This window comes from Stegodyphus dumicola, chromosome 1, assembly GCF_044657685.1.
Source record: "Stegodyphus dumicola isolate Sdum_Otavi_A_Nest chromosome 1, ASM4465768v1".
In the NCBI taxonomy this organism is placed as follows: domain Eukaryota; kingdom Metazoa; phylum Arthropoda; class Arachnida; order Araneae; family Eresidae; genus Stegodyphus; species Stegodyphus dumicola.
This window is the reverse complement of record NC_140768.1, coordinates 48,764,710-48,786,038: the sequence shown is the minus strand read 5'-3', so window position 1 is coordinate 48,786,038 and position 21,329 is coordinate 48,764,710. Positions and strand designations below refer to the sequence as shown.

At 32.5% G+C, this 21,329-nt stretch overlaps 1 protein-coding gene across 1 annotated transcript in view; it reads right to left on the bottom strand.

Annotated features, from left to right (window-relative positions):
• Positions 1-21,329, bottom strand: part of LOC118191999 (nephrin-like) — a 916,450-nt gene that overhangs the window by 525,407 nt on the left and 369,714 nt on the right. The window contains exon 4 of the mRNA XM_085814264.1: positions 2,613-2,670. Within this exon, the coding sequence (XP_085670390.1) occupies positions 2,613-2,670 (58 nt within the window). The remainder of the gene's footprint in view (positions 1-2,612; positions 2,671-21,329) is intronic.

Genomic DNA, 21,329 nt, shown 5'->3' with positions numbered 1-21,329 from the left:
TTTAGAGTTAAACAGAGGAATCGTCTTCTTTGTTAATGCAGATTGGGAGTTAACTATAGAATTCTTTAAATGGTGCTTTCATTCTAGGAAAGGGAAACAGTCGTAATATTTTCGACATACTCAACGTTTTATTTTCATAAAAGGAAGAAAGCGGCTGAGGCTCATAAAGAGATGTGGGAAGTTTGATTGCTTAGCAAACAATAGCTGATTGCTTAATGAAACGTATGCGCCGAAATTGGTTTCAATAATTTCTTTCTAGACATTTTTCACTTGACTATGATCAACGCTCTGGCCGATCTGCTGAAATGGATGATGACAAAATTAAAATCATAATTGAATTAAATTGTCGTATAACTTTGCGAGGAGACTCTAAACAGTTGAAATGTATCACACACAACAATTCACGATCACGTAAGGTTTGGTTTATTTGATTATGGCAAAGCACACTAGGGCTATCTGCCTAAGGGAACGGATTCCTTCGTGGAGGACTTTCTAAGGGTAACTGACTCGTGTACACGTTACACATGGGGAAAACCACGAAAACGCCCATGCAGCCAGCCCGTTCGCGGTATTCGAACCTCGGACCGAACTACCAGTGTGCAGCGACTTTACCACTTGGCCATTAGCGGGCCCCACGATCGCGTAAGATGTCTTGGACTCGTTAAGAAGCTCGATATTCGGGTTCCGCATGAATTGAAAGAAATCCATTTAACACAATGAATCAATGTTTGCGATACGCATTTTAAACGTAATGCATCCTTTTTGGAAGTGGATTATCACTGGTGATAAAAGATAGATCGTGTACAATAACATTAATTAAAAAAGATCATGGTACAAGCATGATGATTCAACAAAAATCATATCCAAAGCTAAATTGCATCAGGGAAAAAAAACATGGTGTCAGTTTGGTGGTCTTAAAGAGATGTTGTATATTTTGAGCTGTTTCCAAACAACTAAACGATCAACTCAAATGCAACAAATGAAATTGAATGACCTTGCAACTTACGAAGTTGAACGAAGCTGTCAAAGAGAAAAAAGCTAGAACTGTCAAATCACAAAGGAATCGTTCTCCACCACGATAATGCGAGGCCTCACCCACTTTTAGCAACACATACGAAATTATTGAAGCTTGGTTCGGAGTGATGTCGCATCCCCCATATAGCCCTGACCTTGCTTCCATCAGATTATCATTTAATTCGAAGTTACAGAACTTCTTAAATGGAAACAAGCCGCGTCAATATAACGATGCTTCAAACCCTTATAAAGATGCTTCAAATCGCACTGGATGCGTTTTTCTGCTGTTAGGTGCTGTGCCCCATTTAAACCATGTAAGTTTTAAAATAATTTTATATATTTCGATCAACATCATTTCTTATTGATATTTTTCAGAATGCAGTTTCAAATAATGATACCCGCGTATTGTTGCTTATTATTCAAGAAACTTATAGTTCTTTCAAAAGCAATAATCGTAACATTTGAGAGATTATGCGTTAATGATGGGTAATGAGATTGGTAACAGATGTTCAATAGTTTTTAATATGCATTTATTAATTGATAAGGGGCAGCTTTTACATTAGTCTGATATAATAAGTATCTTTCCCAAGCTGCATTCACCCCATAAACTTGACATGTGTTGAGAGATAGAACGTTTTAGTTTGGCTTTTGTGCAGATGCAGTGAAATATTAATAATATATATTTTCTTTGTACAGTTGAATTGCTATGCTTAACGGAGTAGAATACTGGCCATAATTCAGGGCTTGAAATACTTTTCCAGTTGGTATAATGCTATCTGTTGGAGGGGGAGAGTGTAGTTACTAAACTGAAAAACTACTCAAAGTTGGTTCTAACAAGAAGTGAGGTAACTCGTATATACTTTAAAGTAGTATTAATTCCTAATGTTGTTGCCATAGGAATATCCTATATGCCAGCACATTTAATAAATAAAAGCCTTAAATTTTGAAGTGCTGCCTTCATCCATGATTTGCTTCAGTACTGTGTGTCTACACATTTTAATACAAAAATTAAATGTGTCCGTACATTTGCTGTTTAACAGATAAATTTTAAGTTCTGCGAAAAAGCACTGAAGAGGCATAAAAAAAAAAAACTGGGAAGAAGAAAGGAGAGAAAAAGAAAAGGAATAGCTACGTTTGTAGGTAGACTTCACATATGCGAGCGTAAGATTTATCTATAAGAGCATTTTACGAATGAGCAGAATACTTCCTTAGCAGTTCTTCCGAACCCAAGGACCCGATACACTGAGTAGATTTGCCGATAAACTATCTCTGTGAAGCCTCTTCACTTTACGCTTCTTATCAGAAAAAAAAAAAAAAATTTAAATAAAAGAAAGAAAAAGAAAAGAAATTGAATTGCACCAAGAAGCACGCGACTATAATTGAGTTATACCTGAATTATTAATGCGGTTGAATTTTCATGAATGCCCGGGCAATCACTAACGCCTTTCAGAAATCCCTTTCTTCCCCCCGCCCGACACATTTCGACCCTTTCGAACCGGATGGCTTTCGTGCCACGACACGGAGCCCTCCGTGTTAATCGCAGTGATTGGGAGGAGGGCAAAGAAAAAAAAAGGGGCGGAGAATAACGTATTACTTACCAAGCACTGTCACGCGAGCTGCAGCTCTTATTGGATGGTTTTTGTGCGCTGGACCCACCTGTGTAATGAAAAAAAGAAAAATAAATTAGAATGAGAAATGATTAAAGTTTTCATTCACTAATTTTGTTTACTCGTGAATAATGAAAAGTACTAATCGACCTTGGCTCTCTCGAGTTTTCTGAGTATTTCGTATGCTGCTCCGTAACTAAATATACAAGTATTTCGTGTCTCAGCTAAAACTGGTCACGTGAGCTTTCAACGCTTGATGCCACAACAATCCTATATTTAGAGAAAATTATTTTATAAAATCCTCACGGAACGAATATAACTACAGCAGGAAAACTTCATGTTGACACTTGCAGCTGGACTTGGCCATGAATGAATGCAAAGAATTTAAAATGAATGCATATTAATGGTTACTTAATTTATAAACTTTCCTCCGCCGTTTACTGTAGTGAGTATATGAATTAAAAACACCGAAGCTAATTTAATATATTCATAGTTTTCGTGACTGAGTAACATTTAAACAAAAATGAATGGATGACGCATTTCTTCGCAGCTCAATAGCATTTGCTTTTAATTGTAGATCTTTCTGTATGCATTAAAATATACTGCTTACTATTGTAATTTAATAATTTAAAAAAAACCTGATGTGGACATCACATCACTTCCTTGTATGGCCTATTTATTAAGATATACACAATTTTTTGCTGCATTTCATTTAAACTTATTTCCTCGAAATTCATTAGAGATATATTTCTCATTAAATTAATTCAGTTCTCACTTCGCGACCAAGCAAAAATGCATAAAAACTCAAAAAGCATCTTCATAAAAAATTGTAGAGTACAGAAAAACATAAAGCACTAAATACTATTACAATAGTTTTAGTAAAAACAGTTTTTACAATAAAAATTAGAGTTTCTACGTAAAAACTAGCATTTCGTCCAACGTGCAAGAAGGCAGATTTTTCGGTGCACAAAACTGAAAGTTTTCTTTTTGTTCTACTCGGCAAAAAGACATTGAGTGTGCAAAAACTGACTTAATTCACTATTCAACTGAGTTTCAGATGCAAACAAATGGTTGTTCGTTAGGGTTTATGCATCCCTTAAACTGTTCATAATTCTACAACTATTGCATGTAGATTAACTAAAGGCATAAAAAGCTTAACAAGAACATAAAAATCACATAATGCAATCACTTTTAAAGCAAAAAATACACAATTTACCAACATATAAGAATAAAAATGTCTAAGACTCACCGAGGGAGGTAACATAGTGGGAATATATATAAATATGATTGGTGCAGCCGATTTTAACGAAAAAGGAAGATGCACAACTGCATGTTATAGCAGTCCCAATTTCAACGATCTACGGCTACTCGTTCTTGATTGTGCGAGATACATACGTACGTACAGACGTCAAAGAAATCTCTTCTGAACCCATTTTAGAATCCCCTTTTGGTAAAAACAATCTTTTATTCTGCCTGTACATACAAATGTCACGCGGTACATACAAATGTCACACGGCGTTCATATTCATTCGATAGCTGTTTAAATGGATATTTTCGTTGAAACTTGATACCCGAAATTTTTTGCGATTACAATACTTCCTTTACTTCGTACAGAGAAGCAAAAACTAGCTAGCATCATAAACAGATTCCGCATTACAAGATGCTCTTAAATATAATAAGACATTCTGCCTTAGGTTTTGCTTCCTTTTCATTTTTATTAAATGTTTCATAGTCAAAATGTAATTAGACAAATAAATAATGAATTTATGAGGTACTTATACAATAAATTATAATGTCTAAACTCGTATATTTATGTCTAATTTACTCATATATATATATATATATATATATGAGAAAATCACATATATGAGTATATATATGAGTAAATCACATATATGAGTATATATAAACATGTGTATACACAGAGAAAGAAGATGTTATCGAAATTTGCAGTAATAATACAGAAATATCTTACTTACGAAATTCCCGTGGATTATTTAAAAAGAAATAGAATAAAAGTATAAAAAAAATATTAGAAGTGAAAAAAGGAAAAGAAGCAACATTCTGGATAAAAAAGTGGCAAAAAGTGTAGGACATGGAGGACATGAACGGTAAAGATTACTAAAAAATCATTAGCAACTATTCGAATACACTCTATAATCAACATTCTTCAAATAACTGAAATAACGTCTATCATGTTAAAAGCCTTGAACATCTTTCAAAACATATCTGACTTGCCAAATTTCATACTTTTCTTAACACATTGTACGCCGGTGGCATCTGAGACATCTAAAGTCTGAGCCCTGTCACCGTGTCGACCGCCTAAAACGTGGGCGCCGGCATTATTCGCTTGTTGACGACCAATGAATAGGTGAAGAAAATATTAAAAATTTTATACATTATCGTAAAACACTAAATTTGGTTTGCATATTCGATATATGCAATTTAACGAAAAATAGAAGAAAAATAAAAACATTTAATTTATAATTATAAAAAAATACACCTGTTTTATTTGATGATTTATTATTACACACACACACATATATATATATATATATAAATTATATTCTATATTTAAAAATATTAATATTTAAGAGATGTATGATATTTTTTAAAACATTTTCCAAGCTGTACTAGGCATAGAGAACACATAAAGCTACTCTCGCTTTTTTTTTTTTTCTTTTTTTTTTTTTTTTTCTTTTTTCTTTTTTTTTCTGGCAGAGCAAACTTTGCATAGACATCGTACATATCGGTTTTTGTTCCCCTTCCCTCCCCCCTTACGATTTTCTTAATGCTTTGCTTATTAGCAGGAAGAATCTTTGGACCAGATTGCGCAATAAAATCTGGTACATTGGGAGCTGTATCAACATCTGACCATGATTCAATGTAACTATGTGATTCTGTGAACCTTTCACTATCACTTAGATCATCAGAACCACTGGAATACTGTAATGGAACAGTTCTTGATCTTCTTCTTGGCATCACATCACTATCACTGTCCTCGATCCCTATATCAGAATCTTCTGATTGTGTTGAATAATCTGATAGAAGATCAGCAATATAGTAAGTAACTTCACTCATATTATAGGGGTAAAAATGCACAGAATAAGAAGGCTTATTATGCTGTTCAACTAAAAGCGTAAGGATGTACTGGCTACGGAATACGACACTCAAGAGTGACTCTTGTTTGTACTTGTTCCTGAACCATCGTACATATTTTGTTTCGACGTAATAAAAAGTGCAGATCGGCGAGTCATGACGAAAGAATATATAGCACCACTGAGCAGGCGTCCAAAGTAAGATTATCTAAAAGATTAAACTAATCGCTAAATAAAAGGTTGGTGTATTGAGAATACGGCAAAGCACACTAGGGCCACCTTCCCAAGGGGAGGGACGCCTTCGTGGAGAACTTTCTAATGGAAACTGGCTCGTATACATGTTACAAATGGGGAAAACCACGAAAACGCCCATGCAGCCAGTCCGTTCGCGGGATTCGAACCTCGGACCGAACTACCAGTGTTCAGCGATTATATCTCTCGGCCGCTGGTGGGCCCCGCCAAATAAAAGAATGTTGCATTATCGCAGGGCTGGCGCTGAAACAAAGACCTCGAAACCCGCGTTTTCGCGGGGCCCGCGCTCAAGCGATAAACTTCGAAACCCGCGTTTTCACGGGGCCGGCGTACAATGTGCTAAACTGCTGAATTAAATGCTTCTGTTGCAATGCATGCGGTTAAATGGAAGCATTTAAAGAAAGGTATTTATTGAGTTTAATAATACTATGCTTACTAGGGACAATGTGAAATTTCCATACTTGCAAATTTCTAGGCTCGAAATAATGTTCTACACTGCTGGACATTAAAATTTTTAATACCTTGAAAGAAAAGAACAATAAACCTGGAAATTGAAAGTAGAATGTACTAGATTTTACAAATAATGAAACTTTTATGGCATGCGTAATGACATCTCAAAGAAATTAAAAAAAAGCAGCTTGAAATACCGATTTTGTATGCGGAAATCGTTTACTCAATTTTGTACCGGAATTCTTGTGTGCCATGTTTATGAAAGAAGGTACTCATAACAACATGCTGTTATTGACGATTCCTAGCCTGTCAAGACAACCCATGTTCGCATTGGTCGAGATCTACGAACTGTAATAACAATTTTCAATCGGTAGATGCACGAAGGCCTCACAGAAATACATGCGTGATCTCAATACATGAGATGACAGATAAGTCTGACATCTTGTTCTCATCGCTACTGGGGATCATGCAGCCATATCATGTTCCCTATATGAGAAAATCAGAAAGTGTTGCACAACACGAAATATCTGCAACGCTCGCTGCAGCGAGTGCGTCAGAAATGCAGTTTTGACTTTCCTTGATGTTACAGCACAGGAATCCGACAATAGCGCCTGCCATGCTGAATTCAACAGGAGTACACGGACGCACCAATAATAGCTTAAAGTCGTCGTTTCTTAAAGTTTCCACTTTTGCTAAACAGAGAATTCAAGCTACATCGACTGTAGTATCCATAACAGTCATCTAAAACCTCTGAATACCAATATCCTAACAAATGCTTTCTTTTGCCAGAAGATTTTCCCCTGAGCAATACGTTTTGTATATTTTAAAAATTACCTGAAATTTTAATCATGCCATTCTTCTAACACAATATATTTATAAACTAGATATGATTCTGCTAATTGCTTTCCATCTCAGTGAAGCATTTTAATGGCCAGCAATGTATGTTTGCAGACTCTTCAGAATACAATTTTTGCAGTTATTCTTCCAAACGTAATTTTAATAACTGCGTTACATACTAAAGCTACAAGCATGGAAAGGTGAACCAAAATAGTTTGAGTTTGAATTGCACGAATTATACTTACATACGAATTCCCCTATCCCAAGTGCTTATGCGTTAAAAGGTCTTTGAGATATTTACAGAAACTTAAATAAGCAGACAAACTTCCTAAGTCCAGATTGACGTAGGTGTTAACAAAATTTTTTAAAAAAATTGAGTACATCATGATAAAACGAAATATATATGAATGGTAACCGACCTCGTTTGAAAGGCCGATTTTGGCTAAAAATCTCAATTTCTTATTCTCTTCGTTGGAGATAAATTTACTATTTTTCTTAGTAAAATATATATATATATATATATATATCGAGACGAACGAAACATGTTATTCGGCGCTCAATAATTGTCCCTCATTAATTTTAATGTTTCAAATACTAACCACTTGAAAAGTTCTGCTTGAAGCATTAAATAAAGGATAATAAAATCTTTTATTTTTACATATTTTTCGCTTTTATAACAAAAGTTTGGTCTACATCTTAGGCTTAAAATATTCTTTGACTTTTAATATACTGCACCATTAATTGGCCCTACAATTTCTCCAGATAAGATAATATTTTAAAAATCAATTCTTTTTGAATAAAACTTCATATATAGAGCTTATCAGAGAACGAAGCGATAAACGAAAGTGACTATGTATCTCTGATAATGTATCTTTATGTCGTTGTAATTTTAAAATGTTCACTCAAAATAACGTCGTTAAGTTGACTGATATTTGTAAGTCTGAGGTTAACAGAGAGTTTAACAGCAAATACATTGAATAAGTAGTTTTCCGAAATTCAGAAATTTATTCTGAAAGTCAACTTGTAAAGTGGTTTTCAAATGTCATATATGTTTAGTTATTTATATGAATCTCTCAAGACAGCGTTCCGAAGTGCATAAATGTTTCGCTTTTTATGGGACTGGTGCATTTAAACGTGAGACGAATACTTCAGTCGAATTTGGAATACATTCATGCTTTGAAACGTTAATCATGAATTGCTACTAAGTCACATCCATTAAACGGCATCCAAACAACGATTATGTTTCAAATTTAGTTCTTTGTTTGCTTAATTTTCGGTTATAATAAGGTCAGCCGCTTTTGTCGTTTCTTGGACCCAAACTGCATTGGACAATACTAACATATTCAAAATCCGTGAGCGTGGGAAAAATTCATTTCTGTTCAATTTAAATGTTCTGCCGAAGGATATTAGATTGATTGATATTTTCAGTCCCTAACTTTTTACTTCTAGCGCTGTATTCCAGAAATGCATGATCCATTTTTACTTCCTTGTACGAAGGAAAGGAAGTATTGTAATCGCGAAAATGTTCAGATATCATATTTCAACGAAAATGTCAATTTTGACAGCTATTGAATGTAATTTAAGGATGTTTTTGCGTGACCATCTGTACGTAAGGGCAAGACTCTTTTTCTCACAACCGAATAAAAAAATGGATTTAAAAAATATTCATGAGCGATGTTTTCCTGACATCTGAACGCACATACATACTAACTCAAAAAACGAGTAGCCTCAGAACGTTGAAATTTTGTATATAGGACTGCTATAACATGTAGTTGTGCAACTCAATTTTTGGTTGCAATTTTCAGCACAATATATTTATATATATATATCCACTCTGTTACTCGGCTCCGTGAGCTCAGGTTGTTTTATTCTTATATGTTGGTAAATTGTGCATTTTTTGCTTTAGGAAATGATTGAATTATTTCATTTTTACTTCCCGGCTAAGGTTTTTATGCCTTTAGTTAATCTGCATGCAATAGTTGCAGAACTATCAACAATTTAAAAGTTGTTTAACTGAGACTAAGCCCAATTTTTTTACCATAGCAGGGATATTTTTTTACATTGGAGACAGCGAAATAGTGAATTATGTCATTTTCTGTACCTTAAGTGTCTTTTTGCCGAATGGGACCAAACGTAAACTTTCAGTTTTGTGCACCTAAAAATCTGCCTTCTTGCTCGGTAGCTGATTGCTTGATTCTGCGTAGAAACTCTCATTTTAATCGTAAAAATTGTTTTTTTAATTGTTTTAAATGCATTTGGTGTTTTATGTTTTCATATATTTTGCAATTTTTAATAAAGATATTTTAAAATTTTATTTTATTATTATTATTATTTTTTTTTTTTTGCCTTTGCGCGAAGTGAGAACTGAATTAATTTATAATTTGATATTAATATAGAAATATATCTAATGAAATTCGAAATACGTTTAAATGAAATACAGCAAAAGATGAGTATAATTTAATATTCTGTACAAGGAAGTCATGTGGTGCCCACATCAGTTTTTTTTTTTTTTTTTTCTTTTTTTTTCTTTTTTTTTTTTTGTGTGTGTGTGTGTTTTCTAGTATAATTTTCCTTCCATCTTTTTTTTAATATTTTGTAGTGAATATTTCGATGTATCCATTCACCATGCAATGTGTCTTCCATGAAATCCATGCAATATGTCTTCATTTCTTTTTCTTAGATAATTAATGAAATTTTGGAAATTATTTTCAATAACTGAAATATATTATCTCGTAGATTTCCAAATTGGATCTCGTAGATTTCCAAACTGGATGGAGACGGAAGCAAACATATTAATAAAGTTGCAATCTTGATAAAAATCTTCTTTTTGATTTTTGTGGAGAAACACTCCAGGAAAATTATCCAAACACGTTAGTTTCTTGCCAATTTTTTCATTTTTTCTTTCAGTTTAGTTATTAATAAAATATGTAATATATCATGTGTATCTTTGCTTTACTGATAATTTAAACAAGGCCCAACTTTCATAAAATTATTAAATGTTTTATAGGGCGACATACACTATTATTATATCGAAAATATCTTGAGATTATGAAAAGCTGTTTAGGTGTAAATTTAAAATACCAGATGTGCATTTATCCTAACTCATTTTATTCCTTTATCAACAAATTAGGATAGTATGTGGTTAAAATTAAAAATATAGCTAAACTTAATTATTTTTCTTTAAGCTCAGTTAGAGGAATGAATATACACTGAAGGAAAATGAAATCCCAAGACCCAGAAAAAATTAATTTAAAGAAATGATATGTGGACAAAACATTGGTCTAGGTAGCCTATTAATCTGATTAATGTTTCAAGCTGGCAGGTTAAAGCATGGCTGAGAAGCTGGCGCATTAATAAACGCTGTAGTCGCCACGTTGTTGAATGCAACTATGCAGACGCGTAGGCATTGCGTCGTACAGGTGCACTGTGTTATTCTGTGAGATAGAGTTCCATGCCTGTTGCACTTGGTAAATCAAATAAGCAACAATCGGCTGGGTATGGATGACGCTAAATTTCTCGTCGAATCATGTCCTATACATGCTCGATTTGAAAAGGATCGGGTAATCTCGCAGGCCAAGGCAACATGTTGACACGCTGTAGAGCATGTTGGGTGATAGCAGCCCTATGGGAACAAGCGTTTTTCTGTCGGAAAATGTCTCCTGGAACATTGCTCCAAAATGGAGGACAATCAATGAAATCATCAGTCTTATGTACACATTTGCTGTCAAGGTGTGTGGAGAACGACGGAAATGCTCCTACTTTCATAGAAAATTTCTCTCCATAAATTGTAGTCTCTGTCCAGTATGCCTACGCCGCTGACAGCTTGTTTCCAAGCGATCACCTGGCCTTCACCTAAGTAACATTTGGCCATCACTGGCACGAACGTAGGAACGGCTGTCATCTGAGAACACAAGATATCTCTGCTCCGCCCTCCATTAAACTCTAGCCTAGACTAATGAAGTCACCGATGACAATGATATGATGTTACAACTGTCATCATTGTTATCTGTAGTTCTATAACCGCTACAGGGCGTCTGGTTTAAAGCTAACCCTTTAATAATCGATTTGTTACAGTCCGTTGTTTCACTCTGGTGCAGACAAAAGCTCGAACACCTGCTGCAGAGGCAGTACGACGTGTTGCAAACATGCGGCGAATATGGTGGCCTGCTCTCTGAGCGCTGGCACGTGTCGGCCGGATCCCGAGCTTCTTGCGAAAGCACATTCCCGTGACAACTGCTTCTAACACGCATGCACAATGAATACATCTTTCTGCAGTATTGCGAAAATAAAACCACCTTCTCGTAGGCCTATTACACAGCCTAGTTCGAACATAGTAAACTGCTGATATTGCTTTTCCGTCTTCTTAAAGCCACTTTTGATTCCAATCTCGCTCACAACGTCCAGCTCGGAAGATAACTAAAGCCTACGAAGTTTACATCGCGTATTTACAGCAAACGTGATTTGCAAATTCATAATGACGGTACTAGCGCCACACATATTCATCTAGCGGTAAATCTGAAAAAAAGTCATCTTTCAGGTATGCAAATACGTCTTCCAAATTCCATTGAATTCCACACAATTCCTTCTTGGTGTTGGGATTTCCTTTTCCAACATTGTATTTAATGTATAAATAACCAAATCTACCCTTTTACCATGAATTCCTTTAATAAAGTTCTAGACCTTTTTGTATGATATAAATTTAAAAAAATCTTCGGAGGCTGATGAAATAAAACTACGGATATAAAACACTTTTATATATACCAAGCTTATAAACATGAAATTTGCTTTAAGACTCACATTATTCTTTCTGCGACGCAAATATGTAAAGTTGAAATCAACGTGTAGTGTCAACTGTTTCACCTAATAAAGACTTCCTTTTGAAGAAGACAAAAATAAAAAAAAATGAATAGGCAAAAAATAAAAATCAGCAGAAATTTAATACATTTCAGCAGCTAATAGTTTGCTCGAACTTTTGCCACACTCTTTGAATTATTAATAACAATTTGAAGCATTACGAGAGACAAGCCTCATTAAAAGTCAATTTAAAATTTGTTATTGAACAAAGTTGAAGCCCTTATTAAAAAGGTACAAAAGAAAATTCTTGGAAAACATGACTTGAAAACAAATTGGTTTTCCTTGATATAAACTTGTGGTTTTTGAAAAATTAAAAATATTAAAATTCGCTCTTTAGTTTCTGCTTTCGAAATTAAAACTTTGAAAGTTATCCGGTGTTATATCAGAAGTTAAAAGAAAATAGAAAAAATATATCTGGTGTAGTAAGGGAAAGATGTTATCGATTACACCGGCCCTTAATTAGAAAATGAAGCATAAAAAAGCTTAAAACTTTACCTTAATTTTACTTCGATAAGTTAATTTTTAGGTTTCGTTCCTCCTTTTCATTATATAATTCTCTCTATCAAGATATTGCATAATTAAAATTATCACTTCCCAATCCAAATATTAACAAATCTGTTATTGAAGATTTTAAAAATTGCTATTTAATGTAAAATGAATATATAAATTTTTGTGTAAATTGACAACATGTAAATTAATTAAAAAGTATAGCATGAGGAATGTATAGTCATGTAAAGCGATAGATTTCCAGTACTCGAGGGCTATGTTACGGAAATTGTAGAAAATAAAATGTCAATTAAAGGAAAACTGGTAAATCTACTTTGATATACTATTTTCAGTATCTATGAAATTTCGAATAAAATTAAAAAATAATTAATTAATTAAGTCTAAAAGATTTCAAATTTTAAATTACGTCCAAAGGGACTTTTTTAACATTTTGTTACCTTATTATTTATTAAATATTATGTTCTTCGCACATAAACCATAAAATTCAGTTCAACAGAAATATCGCAAAATAAATTTAAAATAAGCATACCTTTATAATTTCGGATAGAGAGTCTCGCGCGTTAGATATATACATATATATGCTTTAAAATCGTTTAGTTTGTTAATAAAAAATTCGTTGAAGTGTTATAAAATATGAAATCGGTAATAAAACAAATTTCAAATTCAAATTAGGGCTTCCACAAGCCCATATTCTATGGAAGTAGATTACGTTACCAGCGGCCGAGCGGTAAAGTCGATGAACACTGGTAGTTCGGTCCGAGGTTCGAATCCCGCGAACGGGCTGGCTGCATGGGTGTTTTCGTGGTTTTCCCCATGTGTAACGTGCATACGAGCCAGTTTCCCTTAGAAAGTCCTCCACGAAGGCATCCCTCCCCTTAGGCAGATAGCGCTAGTGCGCTTTGCCATAATTAAATACACACACACACACGTTATTCAATTTTGATGGCTCTAGGTACAATTGCTTTATCACAATGAGAGAAATATACATACATTTATGCAGATTCTTCTTTGTTTAATTTCTTTAAATGTAATATAGGGCGATGATATTTGGTGGCAACAATTTGAAAAGTGAAACAACACTTATCGTGAATCGACGCAAAATGCCAAAACGAAATTAATAGTCCTGCTGCGCATATTGCCCCTTTGGACTAAGAAATATTATCAGGTGCAATGTAAAAGAATATTATTCACCAAAAAATATAAGGCATCTAGTTCAAGACCTCATTGTTAATTTATTATAAATCATCTAAAATGGTTTAGTTAAATATTCCTTTATTAATTATAATAATGGCGAAGTTATTGAAACGTTATTAGTCTTATTACATTATAAATCACTTCAGTTAGGAGTATGATATTTTAGATAAGTTAAAAATATTATTAAAAGAAAAATATAAATTATTAAGAACTACGTATAGTGCTTTTAAATTTATCATCTTAAGCAATGTATTTTAATTTAATAATTACATTAAAAAAAGTAAAAATCAAACTATTTAATGTGACAAGTATGACAAGCAAATGTGACAAACGAAACTAACATACCTTAAATATATTTTCATGCATATGAATTACATTACATACAGAACTAGCCTCCTTCTCAACTAACCGTGTAAAATAATTTATAAAATAAATTAATTAAATTAAAAATACGTAATGGTTTTATGAATCCAATTAGAGTAATTTTTTATAAAGTTAAAAAAATTAAAATAATATTTAAAAATGTGTATTGCTTTTAAATTGCTCAATTTGTTAATCAATGAGAGCTCGATTAAATTTGAAAGTTAATATGTTATGCTTTACCTAATAACAACAAACACTGCTTCGCAGAAGATAAAAATATTTTATTTCTGGCAATGCCAATACATTGCTTTATAAAAGCCGAATTTGTGGACTAAACTTAAAAGACAAAGATGTTACATTTTACTGAATGGCAACACACTAGTGAAAAAAAAAAGTGTTTTATTTCAGGAAGTGGAAGAACATCACTTTTAGTTAGTTTTGTTAATCAAAAATTTAGTTAAATTCTCACAAAATACAAAGTAAATAAAAATTTCTAATTTCACTATTCGGACTTCGAAGTGCACATGCTAGGGTGGAGAACTATGTGTGTTAAAATTTAGTGGCTGTAGGTGCTGCCATTTGTTCAGAATGTTAGGAACATACATATATATATATATATATATATATTTCATTATTTAATAATAAAGATTACTATTATGTACTATTGCTATTATTATTTGTTAAAGACTGCACTCTAAGAATTGCTTATATGTGAAGGCAAGTGAGAAATAAATTAAAACCCTAAATTTTGCGTAACGACAAGCCTTGCTAAAAACTGTTTCCAGACTCTTTTCGTTCTTCTGCATTCAAGAGATTTTCAGGTATGATCATGTCCTTTTCAATTAGATGAAAAGTTTTACTTAGCCCAAAGAGCCATTAGCCCAGAAGGGCTATTAATTTCGTTTTGGCATTTTGCGTTGAAAACTTTAAAAGCCTGAATCACTTTTCAAATTGTTGCCGCCAAATATTATTTCCCTTTATTATATTTAAAGAAATAAAATAATGAAGAATCTGCATGTGATAAAACAACTTCTCGCACTGTGATAAAACAACGGTACCTAGAGCCATCAAATTTTGAATAACGTATGTCTCCACCTGAATATGAGCACCTGTATATTGCCACCAGATATTATCGCCCTGAATTATATTTAAAGAAATTAAATAATGAAGAATCTGCATAACTGTATGTATGTTTCTCTTATGGTGACAAAACAACGGTTCCTAGAGCCATCGAATTTTGAATAATGTCAGTTTCCACCCGAAGGTGGGCATCTAGAAGCCTCAATTTGGAATTTGGAATCTGATTTATTGTCTATTTCGTATTTTTTTAAAACGTTAACGAATTTTTTATTAACAAACTTAGGGATTTAAAAGCGACCAATGACAACACTGTACGAAAAAAAGGTTTGTATCTGCAGCGCGCGAGACTGTGTTTCGGAAGTTCTAAAGATATGCTCTTTTAAAATTATTTCTACGATATTGTTGCTGAGTTGAATTTTATAGTTTAAGTGTGAAGGACATGATATTTAATAAATAAAAGTAACACGCAAATCCTTAAAAAACGCCCTTTGAACGTAATATAAAATTTAAAAGCTTCCAATTTTTTTTTCAATTTTTTTTTTTAATTCCGAAAGAAACAACTGTAATTTGTAATACATCCAACTGATATATGCATTTGTAACTTTATTGTAATTAATAAAATTAATTCCGATGCAATATATTACGCAACTGATATGGAATCATTTTTTAAAAATATTTTTAATGGTTTACATTTTAACTTTATTTAAATTTACGCTGATATCTTTTTTTTTATTTTGCTGTGTTTGGTTCTAATTTGAAATTTTCACATGTTCTTTTAATTATTAATATTTTTTTATTTTGATTAATTATCTCAGGCTCAGTGTCAAACTATAAAAGTCTCAAATATTGTCTTCTATCCAAACCGTCAACCGTCTAAAAGCAATACGAAATGAGTTTGAAAATCAGGTTTTTTAGCAATTCTGAATCTGCAGCTATCTTGCAATTTATTTCATGAAACATGTCCTATCCTCTTTTATTATTATTTTTCTTTCTCGCAGCAGACATAAAAACTGCTTATTCCAGGAATGAGATTTATGCTCTTTCTGTCTTCACAGTTTATGTTTCTAAGCATTGCTTTCTCTAAAATGCAGCGAATATCATTCTAGGCTGACAAAAGTAGTTTTCGTATATGTGGTAAACTGATTCCCAGAAACGGATAAAGTAATCCTAACCGCGATTCCCGGTAACGGATGAGATGTGTAACGCACCTGCTTCCTCAGACCGACTTAAACAAATCGGATTGAACCAAAGCATGTGATGGCAATTTTAGTCAGCTGAAGGTTTCGAAAATTATATTCTATCTTCATAAAATGTCATTCCTTGTGTGTACAATGAAATAGACGCTCATTCGTTTCACAATACCCAAATGCGCGAACATCATTACGTATTTGTTTCGGCGATTATATTCCATTATTTTTAAATTATATTAAATACAGCTGCAGTTTAATCTACTTAAATGAAGCAGGTCATTACGCTGGTTATATTTTTATCCAATTTAGTCGGAATGCTATTCCTATCTGTTTGTGCATCTGAAGGATTAATAAGAGTTCCTAACAAAGTTTTAATTTTAATGCTTTATATTTGGAAAATCCAACATAATTAAAAAAGAGTTTCTGGTGAATAATGAAAATTGGATGACTTACGTTTTAAATCATGTTTTAGTCTTTCAATGTCTACCTGTCGTTGCCTGTTCATTTAGAGTATAATTATTTTATAATCATCAGCCATTTCAGATAATTACTCTAAAAATGGCTTAAGCACTGAAGAAAGTTATGCACACACACACTTATATAAGAAAAGATGCCTAAAAATAGAAGACTTTGCATTTTCAAAGGTCATCTCGAATGAGTAGCATTAATAAGTTTAGCATTATACTTTAAACTTCGTAAAAGAAAAAACTTAGCTCAATTTATAAGCAGAAACTGTGAACTTAGCATACACCATAACAACATAACAATAGACTTTACAGTGAAGAAATATAATAATGGTTTATCTTAATTGAAACAAATTATTTTAGCTAAATATTAAATACAAATAGCTTATTTCCTCGAGTTAATAAATTCATATAAGAAAAATTTGTGAAAAGCAAGGGGAAAAATCAAAGATGGGAGACCTGCATATAAGAACTTCATATACTGAAGATGATCTGCAAGGTAAAACAAAATGCTCTAATTACTATATTTGAGGTACTTTGATTATTTAACAGCACCTTAAATATTATGAAAAGAGATTATGTTCTATACCTAAGTAAACAAGCTTTCTTTTATTCTTAAAGCCAAACTGAAAGTAATAAATTATCTTAATATAATTTCAAATACTTATCCACTCATGTAAGTTAGGTATCGTTTTTAAGATTCCATGCTAAAGAAAACAAAGCGATTAAAGTTTTAAGCAAAACGGTAATGAAACAAACAAAATAGAGAAAGACAAGACGGAATATAGTATTGGAGAGCAACGAGGTAGGCTTTTTACTTCCTTGTACGAAAGAAAGGAAGTATTGAAATCACAAAAAATTTCGGGTATCTTATTTCAACGAAAATATCCTTTCAATTGCTCTCGAAACCATTTGAAAGATGTTTTTGCGTGACATCTGTATGTACAGATAGAATAAAAATAAAGGATTGTTTTTCTCAAAAGGATTGAAAAGTGGATTTAAGATGGCTTTGAAAGAGAATTTTTCTTGACTTCCGTACGTGCGTACTTAAGTACGTCTCTATCTCGCATAACTCGAATGATTAGCCGCAGAACGTTGAAATTATCCTTTTCGTTGCAATCGGCTTTTTCAATCGTATATTAGTATATAATTTGTTCTCCTTTCTTAAAGTATATATATATATATATATATATCCTCACGCTGCTACCTGGCCCGGTGAGTATATTAGTATATAATCGTATATTAGTATATAATTTGTTCTCCTTTCTTAATGTATATATATATATATATCCTCACGCAGCTACCTGGCCCGGTGAGTTCAGTTTTTTTATTCTTATATGTTGTTAAATTGGGCATTTTTTGCTTAGTTATTTAATTATGTGGTTCTAGTGTTCCGATTAAAGTTTTTATGCCTTTTGTTACTCTGCATGCAATAGTTATAGAATTATCAACAATTTAAAATTTTAAGTGGCGAGTTAAAGCTAATGAACCACCATTTGTTTACATTAGGAACTCAGTAGAATAGTGAATAAAGTCAGTTTCTGTACCTTCCAATGTCTTTATTGTCTTCAATGTCAATATTTATCTCAAAGCAAAATGCTACCCTTTATCGACAATGAAAGGCAAATTAGCAGATTTACAAAGTATTTAAATTTATTTTCATTAGCTACATGTCGGTGAAATTATTACTTTTATTTTACACTATTTTACAATTTAGTAAATCGGTAAAGTTGATCCTGGGGTACAATAAGGTGAAACAAAATGGAACACTACATTTGATTTTTTACACAAATTATAAAATTAATTTCTAAATATTTATTCACACTTTCTTTTGCTCGTGATATTGCAAATTTATGTTACAAATAACATATGTGATGGGCTACTGCAGTTCAAAAATAATTTAAGAAATTATCACAAGTCGATTGGAACATTTGGCTTGCGATAACTTCTTAAGATAAAATTTTAAGATGATACTTACGTAAGAAATTATCACAAGTCTAATAGAACATTTGAATATTTCAAATCATATAAAGTGTAACAGTTCACTTTAAAAACCAGTGTAACCAATTAAAAAAATTCATTATGAAATAAGGAAAGTAAATTTTAAAATTAATTTGATATGTCCTCATATCTCGTTGTATCTTATGGTATAGGAAAGAACTGAGCAAGTTATATGACAATTCGAACAATAAATAACATTTAATTATATTTCTGTAATTTTATTTCTTTCCTCATCGTTAGAGATATGCAATTAAATAAGCTTCCATTCTAATCGCATTTCGTTTTTGTTACTCGCTGTAACCCTGCCTTACGGTTACTTTTAAATTTCGTACTCCATCCCCCAGTCTTCTTATATAAATTTTAATAGCTGTTTTATAATCTTCCATATATTTTGCAATGAGTAAACTCGGAAATGCACTATTAAGAAAATAAGAGAAGTGTTGAAGTTTTTTTGGAGGGCTGTGGGTTTAATCCAACTCGCCAAAAATTCCCTTCGTATTACACAGGAAATGTTATTGTTATTTAATAGCTAAAAGAACCTGAAAGTACTAATATTTTTGCAGTCGTTTCTCAACGCTTTTACATACTGGTAATAATTTTAAAATAAAATATGTAATATGTATCATTTTTTTAGTATGTTAATCATATTTAAAGTGTTGTCGTGATTAAGATGCTTATTAGTAATAATAAGAGTTTCCGTAAATAAAATGATTAAAATGATCAAAAGTTATTTAAAACTAAACTTGTGTCTGAGATTAATGGTAAAACGTGCCACACGATACAGATAAGTGCAGAAATGACAGATGTGTTTTAATCGATTTTACATTACAAATCAAACTTAAAAACTTTATATGCCTTTCTAATGGTACTCTATGTATTATTGTGTTTCCAAAATTAATTTGAATTATTTTTAAAAGATATAATACCATTTTCTCCTTCTTTGTTGGTCCGGCACAAGCTAAATTGCTGGATGTGCGATCTGGAAGGCTCAGTTCAGACGGTGGTATAAATATCATAGAGACACAGTCATAAGGCATAAAATGCGGGAGCTCCGTTCACACTTGTGAGACAGCGTCTAAGCCATAGCCAAATCTAAAAGCTAAATCTGCGCATGCGTGGATGTGTCTATTGCTTTCCCGCTCTGATTTCTTGCTCAATAGATTTCGCGCGTTCTCTCTGATTGGTCCACTCTTATACCAAGTCGGCATAAAGTTGAGACCTTCGAACATTATGCTAAAAGCCCTAAACCAGTTTTTGAGACGTAACAAGGTCTGGCTACCTCGCAACGAAAGCTCGGCTTAAAACCAGTTCTGATATTTATACCATCGTTTGAACGGAGATTAAGCTTTGTTAAATTTTCAATAGGTCATATTTGCAAACGTATACAACAAGTAAACAAACTGGCGCTGATAACTGCAATTCATATTCATCTAAACTTAAAAATTTTACCTATGAAATTTTTACTAAACCTGTATTTTTTAATTTCTCCAACCTCTCCGTTCGCATGTTTCATATACTCATCTTCCACTCCAGATAATATACAAATTTAACTAACAATATAGTAACAAACATATGTAAACAATTACACATACTTTTTTGATGCATATGAGCTTTGTTGTATAATGTTTCCAAATCCGTTTTTATAACTCCAATGCATTATACTGCATAACTTTATTAGTTACTTTTGATTTACTATTTGTTTTGTCTCGTATTTATTTTATTAGCCCTAAGGGCTATTAATTTCGTTTTGGCATTTTGCGTCGGTTCACTATAAATGCCGGTTCACTTTTCAAATTGTTGCCACCAAATATTAGAGCCTCGCATTATATTTAAAGAAATTAAATAATGAAAAATCTGCATGAATGTATATATGTTTCTCGCACTGTGAAAAAACAACGGTACCTAGAGACATCAAATTTTGGATAACGTAGTCCTCCATTCGAATATGGACACCTGGAAGCCCAGATTTAGAATATGTTTTATTACCTATTTCAGATTTTGTTAAGCATTAAAGTATTTTTGATTATCAAACTCAACGATTTCAAAGCGAGCAATGTAAACACTGTACGGAAATAAAAGCCTTTTTATCTCTAGTGCGCTAGACTGTGTATCGGAAATTCTAAAGTTACGCTCTTTTACATACTTTGCAATATTGAATTGTTGAATTGAATTTTATGGTTTAAGAGCGAAGAACATGATATTTAATAAGTAACACATAAAACGTTAAAAAATGCCTCTTTGGGCACAATATAAAATCTGAAAGCTTTCCAGATTTTTATTTTGTTTAAATTTTGTATTCCTTATGAATTTTATATATTTTCCAGTTTGTAGCTGATAATTATGCGTTTATATTTTCATGTAAATGGCTACGATAATCTCCTGTTTTATAGTATTTGTAGATCTGTAAATATATATTGG